Source organism: Typopeltis vanoorti, chromosome 3 (genome assembly GCF_054136105.1).
Source record: "Typopeltis vanoorti isolate ZY-2024b chromosome 3, IOZ_Tvanoo_1.0, whole genome shotgun sequence".
Classification (NCBI taxonomy): Eukaryota; Metazoa; Arthropoda; class Arachnida; order Uropygi; family Thelyphonidae; genus Typopeltis; species Typopeltis vanoorti.
The window spans coordinates 19,562,948-19,575,630 of NC_143551.1; the positions used below are offsets into that span (position 1 = coordinate 19,562,948).

At 38.1% G+C, this 12,683-nt stretch overlaps 1 protein-coding gene across 1 annotated transcript in view; it reads right to left on the reverse strand.

Annotated features, from left to right (window-relative positions):
* Positions 1–12,683, reverse strand: part of LOC150107972 (eukaryotic elongation factor 2 kinase-like) — a 314,298-nt gene that overhangs the window by 273,422 nt on the left and 28,193 nt on the right. Inside the window, exon 2 of the mRNA XM_090415490.1 lies at positions 6,346–6,575. Coding sequence (XP_090271616.1) covers positions 6,346–6,562 — 217 coding nt within the window. The 5' untranslated portion in view covers positions 6,563–6,575. The remainder of the gene's footprint in view (positions 1–6,345; positions 6,576–12,683) is intronic.

The following is a 12,683-nucleotide window of genomic DNA, read 5'->3' on the forward strand; positions in this document are numbered from 1 at the left end:
TGAATCAGATCAAGTGGGAAGTGATGTGGAAGAGCAGGAGAGTAAGACAGGAGAGATTGAAGAAGTGGTTATGAATGGGGAAGTGATCAAACACTAGACTCAGGGTGGACAAGGATACACAGCATGAGAAAGGTGGATGTTCCAAGAGGATGCGACACATAGCCAAAATTGTGAAGACAACACGAAGGCTTCTGGGAATAATGAGGAGGGCACTGATTTGTAGAAGTAGGGAGATTCTTGTTCCATTGTATAAGGCTTTGATTAGGCCACACATGGACTGTTGTTGTTCCCAGATTTGGTCACCTGGTTTTCAGAAGGATGAAGAGATGTTGGAAAGGTTTCAGAGGCGACTGACTAAGGTAGTTTCTAACCTCTGGAATGTTGAGTATGAGGAAAGATTGAGATGTAATTTGCAGAGTCTGGTGGAAAATAGTGAAGACAAGAAGGAAGAGGGGAAGATATGATAGAGATCTACAAGTTAGTTAGGGGTTGTTATAGAATCAATGCTGGAGAAGTTCTACAGAAAATAGCGGGAGAACAGAGGTCATTCCTGGAAACTGTATAAAGAGAGTGCGAGTAGGGGAGCGAGAAGCAGGTTTTTTTCGTGCAGAGTTGTAAATGATTGGAATGCCTTGCCTGAGAGTGTGGTGTCTGCAAGGAGTTTGAGTGTGTTTAAGACACGGTATGATGAGCTGTGTGTGTGATAAAAGGACCTCCCAGATGAGTCTTTGACTCCATGAGGTCTTGGGGTAATAATAATAAGCTGGAAAGATGAACAAATGAATGGGGGGGGGGGGGTAATGCAAATAAAAGTAAGGTTTTAAAATTTGGAATCCCCCAGATGGGATACCTAATACTCACTTGGTCGGATTATACTGGAAGAAGTGGGAGGGGGAGGGGAGCAAGGGATCTCAGGAATGATTGTGGATAGAGATTTGAAGTTCCGAGGACAGGTTGCAAAGACATCTCACACAATTGCTGCCATGTTGAGGAGGTCATCCGCCATTACAGAAGGTGCACAGATGGATAATAAGAATGATATCAGGGCTGTACAACATTATTAGAATAGACAGAGGGCATGCAGACTGCAGAGTTTGGTGGATAGAAGTCAAAGGGGGTGAGTGATCGTGACATTTAAGTTGTTGAAGGGTTATTATTGTATTAACAATGAAGAGTGAAGAGATTTCAGATATGGTAGAAAGAGGGAAAGGAGCAAGGACAAGATAGCCATTCCTGGAAACTGCAAAAGAAGGTGGTGAGTAAAAGAGTAAGAAGTAAGTTTTTTGCATGGAGAGTGGTAGGAGCATGGAATGCACTGCCTGAGAGAGTGGTTAACATGCAGATAGTGAATGAGTTTAAGGAGTGGAATGAGAGATTTTGTGTTGACCTCCAACGACTCCACAAAGTGTCAACCTCACTTTGTGGAGTTCAGGAAAATAATAGCTGAGTAAATTTATATGGAATAAGACAGAAATTAGTCAAAACACTAATGTTAGCTGTATACAATAGTGTTCAAACCAATTTTAATGTATAAATCTGAGAGCCAGGTTAAAATTAAAACACTTGATCAAAAGACTGGAGACCACAGATATGACAATTCTGAAAAAATGAGAGTGAACAGGTGGCATCAGTGGAAGTATGATATTAAAAAAAAAAAGTATTAGGAAAGTGCTAAACACATTTAGCATTGAAGAATGTATTAGAAGAGCTAATCTCAGGTGGTTATGATCACTTAAATAGAAATGGGGAAGTAAAGGTTGGCTAAACAAGTGTTCTCTACAAAGATGGTAAGAGAAGGACCCAGAGGAAGACCAAGATGAAATTGGACTGATACAGTAAATTAGAAGACAGAAATATAAGATCTGAGAATATTGGAGTCCTGACAGTTAAGAGGTTAATTTGGATGAAAGGACAGGAAATTAGTAATTATTATTATTAACATCTAACCTCCATGGAGTCAGAAACTCCATGGAGGTACACACTATTGCATACAATGTTCATCCAACCATGCCTTAAACTGATTCTAATGCGTCTACATTCACAACACACTCAGGCAATGGATTTCACTCACCAACCACTCTCCATGCAAAGAACCTGTTCCTCACTCCTCTACTCACATTTTCCTTATACAGTTTCCAGTGATGGCCTCTTGTTCTACCCCTTTCCCATTCTATGAGAAAGCTCTTCCATGTCAACCTGATAACAACTCTCGGCAAGCTTATATGACTCAATTATATCTCTCTTCTTCCTCTTATAGCCTTATTGACATCAAGGTAGAGCCTCTGCTACTAATGGCTCACAAAAAGTTAAGCAAGTTTGAGCACGGTTAGTAGTTGGAAGGGGTTCAATCGTTCGATGCTGTTGGCACACTCTCCCTCGATGAGTCTTCGGACTCCCTGGAGGTGTCACATATTAATTATCAATAGGTTTTTTCTTTTTGCTTTATTTCCTCAAATACCTCCTGTTCACTCACAATTAAGCAATCCTTTCCTGTCCTCCACACTTAAGCCCCTCGTGATTCTACCCTGATCAGGATGAAACACCCATATATATTGATCACGGAATACCTCAAGAATGTTTTCTGCAGCAGTTACCATTCTACCATTTTCATCCATTGACATCTTATCTTGATCATTCTTCCATCTCCTTGCCATATCTAAAAAATTCTCTAAGGTTTTTCTTTGCCTGATTTGCCAATTTCTGCTCATAGTGCACTTTTGTTTTCCTTACTAAGTGAGTCACTCTCCTGGCTTTTTCTTTATACTTTCATGTAACTGATTTTTACCATTATACATCTTGTACTTCCTCCAAAGTACCTTCTTCTTCTTCCAGATTTCATGCTTAAGACCTTGATTCGTTCATTTTACATCTACCTTACTCAGCCTTTAGGCCTTCAGAATACATTCACACATTGATGCTGTTATGTATTTCTTGGTCAGTTCTCAAGTTCCCAATTCTATGTTATGGTTCCAAGCTGTCTCCTAAGCTTGTCATAATTGCCAGCCTTATAATTCCACATATACTCTTTCCTCACAGAAGTCTGCATATGGCAAGTCACTACCCAGGTGGTCACTCTCACTAACTGCAGGAAAGTCTGGAACTCCATTCACAATTACATGCTCTGATGAAACGATCAGATCTAAAACTCTCAATCCTCACATGCCTTCCTTCACGTGCTGCCTGAGATAGTTATCTCTCAAGAACTTGAGAAATTTATTTTCCTTATTCACAAATGCCATCTCTTCATTCCAATTAAAATCACCCATAATAATTAAATTCCTCTGTTCACTAAACCAAGTTGTTTATACATTTCTTCATCACCACCCTTCACATTACCTGGCCTATAGCAACATTCAACTAAGTATGTCTTCCTGTCAACCTCACTTTACACCACACTGACTTATAACCATTGCCACTATATAATGATGTAAGATTTTCATGAAGTAGTATGATAATATCCTGTACACCCCCCCCCCCCCCCCGTGAGGGTACATGTCATTAATTAGATGATGAATTAATCCCAGCTTCTTTCCAGAATAAGAGCTGATTAATTTTAAAACGTGCAAAACTGTAAAAAATTCTGTGGGCTACCATAATTAATAGGATGCCAGGAAAAATCAAAAAAACATTTTCTTCTATCTCAAGGATAGCATAACCAAATAATTCATTTTCACCCAAATGCAAAATTTGAAATAATAACAATAATAATATAAAGTTTATATATATATATATACAGGGTGTTCGGGATAAATTTGACAGTTTCGTAAGGAAAAAGAAAATCTTCTTTGTATCTATTAAATTTAATGAATTGACAAAAAAACATTACAGGCAGAGTTAATTACAATACTATCAACAAGATTTACTCAAAATAACCACCATTAGCATCGATCACAGCTTCAATTCTGCTTCGGAACCTCGAACAAGCTGATGCTACAGTCTCCCTGGGAAGGGCCGCAAAAACTGTTTTAATTTTATCCATTAACTGGGCTTTTGTATTACTGGAAGTGCGATTGGTGTCTTTTTCAACTGCGCCCCATACAAAATAATCCATGGGGTTAAGGTCTGGGGAGTTTGGAGGCCAAACATTTGGACTGGTGAAGTCGTAGAAATTTTCAGACAACCATTTTTGACTTTTCCCAGAGGTGTGGCAAGGGGCCGAATCCTGCTGCCATACATACGGCCTACCATTGGCTACCCTTGTTATCCAGGGCTTGACTACAGTTAGCAACTCCACGAACAAAGCTCGAATTCCAATGCCAGGGTTCTTCAACACCTGTTCCTGCAGATTTGCGAGGAATTCTGCTGTACGAACGCAATCAGATCGTCTGCTAGGGATCTTTCTTCTTGCTACATCCTCGTAGTCACCATTGCAAGTCTCTAGTTCATGCCTGATTGTTTTTACTGTATTCAGGGAGCATTGGGCAGCAGTCGTAATATCCTTATTTTGATGGCGGGCACAAATCATCGTGATACAAGTTATTCTCTTCCATGATTCAGGTGGGTTCCAGCTATCCATCCTTTCTGACATCTTGTATATGAATGAAGAAGGGTCCAAACTTTTAAATGAAGAGAAGTGTGTGTTAATACATGTAACTTACGGAAAAATATAATTAATTATAAATATGTCAAATTTATCCCGAACACCCTGTATTATACAAAAAACCTGGGTTTTTTCAAATTAATTCTCCCACATTGCCTAAGCCGCCCACCCCCCCTTTCAACACCATAACAGCAGAAGTATGCACACCGCAGAAAGAAGACAGGCAACAACATCCAAAAAAAAGTTATGTGCGAATTTTCTTCTATTATGCTACATATATTTGTCTCTAAAATACATCTGCAATGCCCTAAGAATTCTTGAGTAAAATGCCAATGACATTAAAACAGGGGCACTCCTAAACAAAAGCAGACAAAATAGACATAAAAATAATAATAATCAAGTATATAATTTTTAGGTATCTTTAACATATAATAGAACAAAGGTAAAAAAAACAACTTTCAACATACATGTTGCTGCAACCAGAATTCTTTCTTTCTTCCATTTAAAAGTTAACCCTCTGTTGTTTTTATACATCCTGTGTAGAAATCCAGTATTCGTATGGCTTTCTCTGATATTTTTTTGTCCTTTTTTAGCTTACACCTGATGAAGTCTGTCTTCAGACAAAACTAGTCGTGTATATTAATAAAGTTTTTTTACTCAAAATCTCGGTTTTTTAGTCATTAAATTAAAATTTTTAATACACACACACACACACACACACATATATATATATATATATAGAAAGTATTTTACCTTGGGTATAATAAATGTTAAAGATACCAAGCTATTTTAAACCTGGTTTTACTTCAATTTCCCAAGTAAGCAAACACACAAACAAGTCAAGTTTGCGCCTGCACGTATTGCGAGTCTAGCTGACCCTCAAAGTAGTACAAGTCAAGGCAACTTATGGTAAAAGTAGAATAAGCTCTGATCACTATTCTTAATATCTAATAGCATCATACATCTCCTCAAGGAGATGGGCTGTGCATTAAGGGTAAATATTAAGAATAGTGATCAGAGCTTATTCTACCTTTACCATGAGTTGCCTTGACTTGCACTACTTTGAGGGTCAGCTAGACTCACAATACGTGCAGGTGCAAACTTGACTTGTTTGTCTGTTTGCTTACTTGGGAAATTGGAGTAAAACCAGGTTTAAAATAGCTTGGTATCTTTAACACACACACACACACACACACACATATATATATAATATACGTAGAAAGTATTTTACCTTCGGTATATTATACGTTAAAGATACTAAGAAATTTTATATACTTAGTTTTAATCCTTTTTTCCCAAGTAAGCAAACAAGCAAGCAAGCCAAGTTTGCATCTTAAGTATTTTCAGGTCTGAAGCAACTCGTGGTAAAGGTGGCAGAGATTTTTATTTAATAAGGTCAATGCACCTTGTAGCAACTCGTATAGGTAAATATAAGTTCTGAATTACTTCAACCTTGGTATCACCACCTCTGGGTCTGGCTCCCACTGACGAGACCTCAATAAAGGCCGAAACTGGTCTAGGTGGTAACCATTCCCATAATACATAGCATTATACATGTCCATAAGGATATGTGCTTTGTATTGTGAGATACTTAGGCAAGTAATCAGAGCTTATGTCACCTTTACCATGAGTTGCCTCAGACCTGAAAATACTTAAGGTGCAAACTTGTCTTGCTTGCTTGTTTGCTTACTTGGGAAAAAAGGATTAAAACCAAGTATATAAAATTTCTTTGTATCGTTAACACACACACACACACACACATATATATATAGCCTGCAAAATGGCAAAAACAGTAAAATACATACGTTTCTTATTTTGAATAGTACAAACATGACTGGTTCTTCTTTTTAAACCCATTGCAACAGAAAAAATATGGGATGGTCTCCTCTCCCTTGAATAACTAGCTCCACCATCCACTTCATCATTACAGCAATAGTCAGCATTCCTTTTTAAATCAGAAAATGTCAGCGGATGTATTATCAAATCAGAAGGATCATCATCATCCAAATCTTCAGAAGGCATCCTGTCATAAGTTCTAAATAAAAGTGAGAAGAAAAACATTCTAAACAAATCATTTAAAGAATTGCTTAACAATTATTTATTGAAAATTAAATAGATAAAGAAGAATTACAGAAAAGCACTCATATGTTTTAAACCAGCATAGATTACAGTTTTGCAATCTAGAACTAAAACTAGAAAGTTAAGAACTAGAGAAATATATATGTGTAATAAGAAACAGTTTGGATACCCCTAAATGAAGTGTGATTTTAAAAACAATCTAAACATGCCAGTATATTTTAATTACAGAAATCATCTAGCAGATAATTACGTTACTCTTACATGATTTATTAGAAATTCTTTCCATATGATCAATGTGTTATATATATATATATATATATATATAAAGGATACCGAGTAATTTTATAAACTTGGTTTTTTTATTCCTTCTCCCAAGTAAGCAAAACAGTTAAGTTTGCACCTGAACATAGTTCAAGTCTAAAGGTAGTGCAATGGCAGGGCAACTCGTTGTAAAGGTGGGTAAAGCTCTGATCACTATTCTTAGTATTTCCCATAATGTAAAACACATCTCACTAAGAGATGTATACTGTTATACATTATGGGTGTGGGTGTGTGGGGGGAGTAACTACCCAGACCGGTTTCAACCTTTTTCGAGGTCTCCTCAGTGAGTAGCTAGACCCTGAAATACCAGAGCCTTATCAACTTTACCTATACAAGTTGCTACAAGGTGCTTTTACTTTGAATAAGAAACTCTGGATGAGATAAAGATGTAAAAAGTTTTTTACCTTGGGGATAATATATATTAAGGATACCGAGTAATTTTATAAACTTGGTTTCTTTTACATTATGGGAAATACTAAGAATAGTGATCAGAGCTTTACCCACCTTTACAAGAGTTGTCCTGGTGTCACTACCTTTAGACTTGAACTACGTTCAGGTGCAAACTTAACTCTTTTGCTTACTTGGGAGAAGGAGTAAAAAAACCAAGTTTATAAAATTACTTGGTATCCTTAATATATATTATCCCTAAGGTAAAAAAACTTTTCACACATATATATATTATCCCCAAGGTAAAAAACTTTTCACACATATATATATATATTATCCCCAAAGTAAAAAACTTTCACACATATATATATATTATCCTCAAGGTAAAAAACTTTTCACACATATATATATATATTATCCCCAAGGTAAAAAACTTTCACACATACAGGGTGTTCGGGATAAATTTGACAGTTTCGTAAGGAAAAAGAAAATCTTCTTTGTATCTATTAAATTTAATGAATTGACAAAAAAACATTACAGGCAGAGTTAATTACAATACTATCAACAAGATTTACTCAAAATAACCACCATTAGCATCGATCACAGCTTCAATTCTGCTTCGGAACCTCGAACAAGCTGATGCTACAGTCTCCCTGGGAAGGGCCGCAAAAACTGTTTTAATTTTATCCATTAACTGGGCTTTTGTATTACTGGAAGTGCGATTGGTGTCTTTTTCAACTGCGCCCCATACAAAATAATCCATGGGGTTAAGGTCTGGGGAGTTTGGAGGCCAAACATTTGGACTGGTGAAGTCGTAGAAATTTTCAGACAACCATTTTTGACTTTTCCCAGAGGTGTGGCAAGGGGCCGAATCCTTCTGCCATACATACGGCCTACCATTGGCTACCCTTGTTATCCAGGGCTTGACTACAGTTAGCAACTCCACGAACAAAGCCCGAATTCCAATGCCAGGGTTCTTCAACACCTGTTCCTGCAGATTTGCGAGGAATTCTGCTGTACGAACGCAATCAGATCGTCTGCTAGGGATCTTTCTTCTTGCTACATCCTCGTAGTCACCATTGCAAGTCTCTAGTTCATGCCTGATTGTTTTTACTGTATTCAGGGAGCATTGGGCAGCAGTCGTAATATCCTTATTTTGATGGCGGGCACGAATCATCATGATACAAGTTATTCTCTTCCATGATTCAGGTGGGTTCCAGCTATCCATCCTTTCTGACATCTTGTATATGAATGAAGAAGGGTCCAAACTTTTAAATGAAGAGAAGTGTGTGTTAATACATGTAACTTACAGAAAAATATAATTAATTATAAATATGTCAAATTTATCCCGAACACCCTGTATATATATATATTATCCTCAAGGTAAAAAACTTTTCACACATATATATATATTATCCCCAAGGTAAAAAACTTTTCACTCACTCACTCACTCACACACACACACACACACACACACACACACACACACACACACACACACACACACACACACACACACACACACACACACACACACACACTATTATTATTAAGAGAGACTTCCAGGGAGTCAGGGACTCTTCGAGGGAGGCCACATACTACATACACACCAGCAATAAGACTTGGTCTTGAATTCATTTACACTGTTTGCACACGCAACATCCAATGGCAATCCATTCCAATCACACACCACCTTATGAGAAAAAAATTTAACCCTCACCTCCTTCTTGGCTTCCATTGATGCCCTCATGTCCTTTCCTCCACCCTCCATAAAATGAAAATTTCCATCAATTGAAATCCTGTATGGCCCTTTCAGAAGTTTGAAAGACACAATTATATCACCCCCTCTTTTTCCTGTATGCTAGTGCCTGCAGTCTACAAATTTTCAATCTGTCTTCATAAGCAGTATTCCACAATCCTGATATCATTTTTAACTCTCCTTTGCACTCTCTCTCCACTGTATTCAGAATCACAATGGAAAACAGGAGATCAAACCTGCACACAATAGTCCAAATGACATCCTTATTTTTACACATAAAAGTTCATTTCAGCAGTGCAATTATCTTTTTAGTTGTATTTGCAATCTTTGCTATATAGCCCCTGAATTTCAACTTGCTATCTACTAACATGCCTGATCAGTTTCTTCTAGCATAATCCCACCAATATAACATGACATTGAATATCTAATTATGCCAAAGTATATGATTTTACATTTACTGATGTTGAAATGACATCATTTTCCCATGCCCACAATTCCAGCCTATTCAAATCATTCGGCAAGTACTGCATATCAGCAGCATTCCTGATTACCCTACCTATCTTTGCATCATTAGCAAATGGTTACATGCTGACTATCAAATCTTTCCCAATGTCATTAATGTACAGATTGAATAACAGTGGACCAAGGACTGATCCTTGTGGTACACTGCTGGTTATTTTATTTATTTATTTATTTTTTAAAATTAATCTTTGTACTGTTATGGGCAGTACTACCCTTACATCATGTCCAGACTTAATATAGGCCTAAGCCTTTACCAGTATTTTACCCTATGCCTGTTCTAGTTATCATTGTAGTCATTCTCTGGTGGCAACGCCATGCCACCAATGTGCCCTGTAGGGCCCTCAAGGAAAGAACTTTTATATCCTATTGCATAATCCAAGCTGTTTTAAGTCCTTATAGCTATCTGCACTACATACGCCATATAAAGAGATTGTTGTGCTGACAAACCTCGAAGTTGCCCCATGCTCCTCCCGTATCTCACTAACTAGATCTTTGTTATTCTTATAATAGTTTACCTTATTATTATGGCTATAGGCTTAGTGGGCACCCTGTTCCCACCACCTGGGCATCGATTACCCAAACGTCACATCTCTTTTAATCACTAAGTCTGGTTTACGCAAACTCGCAGAGGTTCTATAATGTGGTTCCACTGCAGTCTCCCAACCTTTGTTCTTAAAGTGGTTGTTCAGCATGGAGACCACGGCGTTATGCCTCCACACATGGACCCCCCCCCCATAGGTGCAGAAGCAACACTGGGCTATATGAAACAATGTCGCACTGTAGTGGCAGCCAGCCCTACAGTTTAAGTTGTCACTACCCCATCGAGCTGTGCAGGACATTGATCCTCGTCCTGATGAGGTCAATATACTCAAACCCAGGAAGGTACCAGACATGACACTTTTAAAGGAGCACCATCTACAGAATATAGCAGCAGAGATGCCCATCTCCTGTGTTCTGCAGGTGCTGACTTCAATCTTGCAGACTCACATCCACCAGATACCATTTTTTGATATCTGTCAGTCAGCCATCCTCTTATTCATGCTAATATTTTATAATCCAAACCCATATTCTTCAATTTGTGCAATAGTCTTCCGTGCTGTATTCTGTCAAAAGCCTTAGCAAAATCCAGCACGGAAGACTATTGCACAAATTGAAGAATATGGGTTTGGATTATAAAATATTAGCATGAATAAGAGGATGGCTGACTGACAGATATCAAAAAATGGTATCTGGTGGATGTGGGTCTGCAAGATTGAAGTCAGCACCTGCAGAACACTAGGAGATGATGTATGTATCCATTTCCCCTTGTCTAGTTCAATGGTAACACTATTATTATAGAATGCGAGCAAGTTACAAAAACAAGAATTTGCCTTAGTAAACCCATGCTATTCATTGCAAAGCTGAGATTCGTTTCAAAGCTCACCACCACCACCACTCCTGGGATGCTGCCTGGTCGATAATTGGATATACCGGTCTTTGCACCACCCTTGTGCAATGGGATTACTATACGTTCTTTCCACTCCTGTGGAATCTTCCCTGTTCTGAGACTCAAATTATATAGCCTACTATTACTACTACTCCTTGGCATTACAGTCCATTTAGGACCTCGGCCTGTCTCAGGATAGCCTTCCATTCTTCACGATTCTGTGCCTTGTCTCTCCAGTTCTTTACTCTCATTTCCTTTAAATCATCCTCCACATTGTCAACCCATCTCCTTTTTGGTTGTCCTCTTGGCCTAGATCCACCAAGGCAGACATGACCTTTTTTACAGCTCTATCATCCCCATTCACTGAATGTGTCCTTAGTCATCTCAGTCTTCTCACATTAATTTCAGTAATACACTCTCTTCAATGCTCCTGGTCTGTTCAGGCTCAAGACATTCCCGCTTCCAAACCAATATTCATAATCCTTTTCCCATTGTTCATTTGATGTCCGTCCGGTTAATTTTCCATTTGACTTTCTTAAGAAGTTGAATTTTTACAGGGCAGGGTTGTTAGCCCTGCACCCAACCTCACAAGAAGGAACCCGGCTATACCCCCGGGGACTGGGTACCCATTTTAGTTGCTTTTTACAACATGCATGGGCTACATTGGAACTATTCTTTAACCCCGGTCACCACATGGGGGTAAATTATATAATTGAATGTCAAAGGAATAGTCAGTTCAGCTGAATGCTCTTTTTAGCACCTGTGCTGATATCCAATCAGCCCCTATTATTGAATTCTTATTCAGTTTGTGCAACAGCTCTAATATCTCCTCTTCATACACCTGAGTTTCTTCATCCAGTGAAGAGATAGCAGTGAACTCTATGTTACATACACCAGATTGATAGCTTTTAGCAAAATGGGCACTCATTAGCTAAACAACCTCTTCTACATCTATCACCCTCACACCATCTGCATTGTGTACAGTTATTTTTTCATGTTCATTCTTTCTTTTACTTGCAGCATATCAATAGATTTCTTGTGGGTTGTATTTAGCATGCAGAGTCAGTTTCTTTTCATATTCAGACTTAGCTTTCCATACAACAGTTATGACTCCTCTGGCCTGCTGCTTATAATTTTCGTAACGGATACCATCTTTATACACACATCACCTTCCACATCATCCTTTTCTTATGAATCTATTGCTTAATAAGATTACACATCCATTTGACTCCTACCTATTTATTCTTTGAACTCTTGGGACACATTCTGATATTGCATCATTTAAGTATTTATTAAATACTTTCCATTCACTGTCGATATTCTTCCCATCCAGCAACGAATAGCAGTGCACTGAACTCAGTATACTCCTCAGTTGGTCATAATTTCCTGCTTTGTAGTTCAGCATGTACTGAACGAAACATTCATACACTTAGCCACTTCCCAAGTTAGTACCGCATGATTGCTGTCACCGATCAGAGGCAGAATAATCTTTAACTGAAACACCCTCTGACACAATTTGCATACTCAAATCTAACACTCTGTGACCTCAAGTTCCTTCTGTCACATGCTGTATGAGGAAGTTGTTTCACAACAGCTCAATAAATTCTATTTCATTCTTCTCATGAGATTTTACTGCTACCCAATCAATA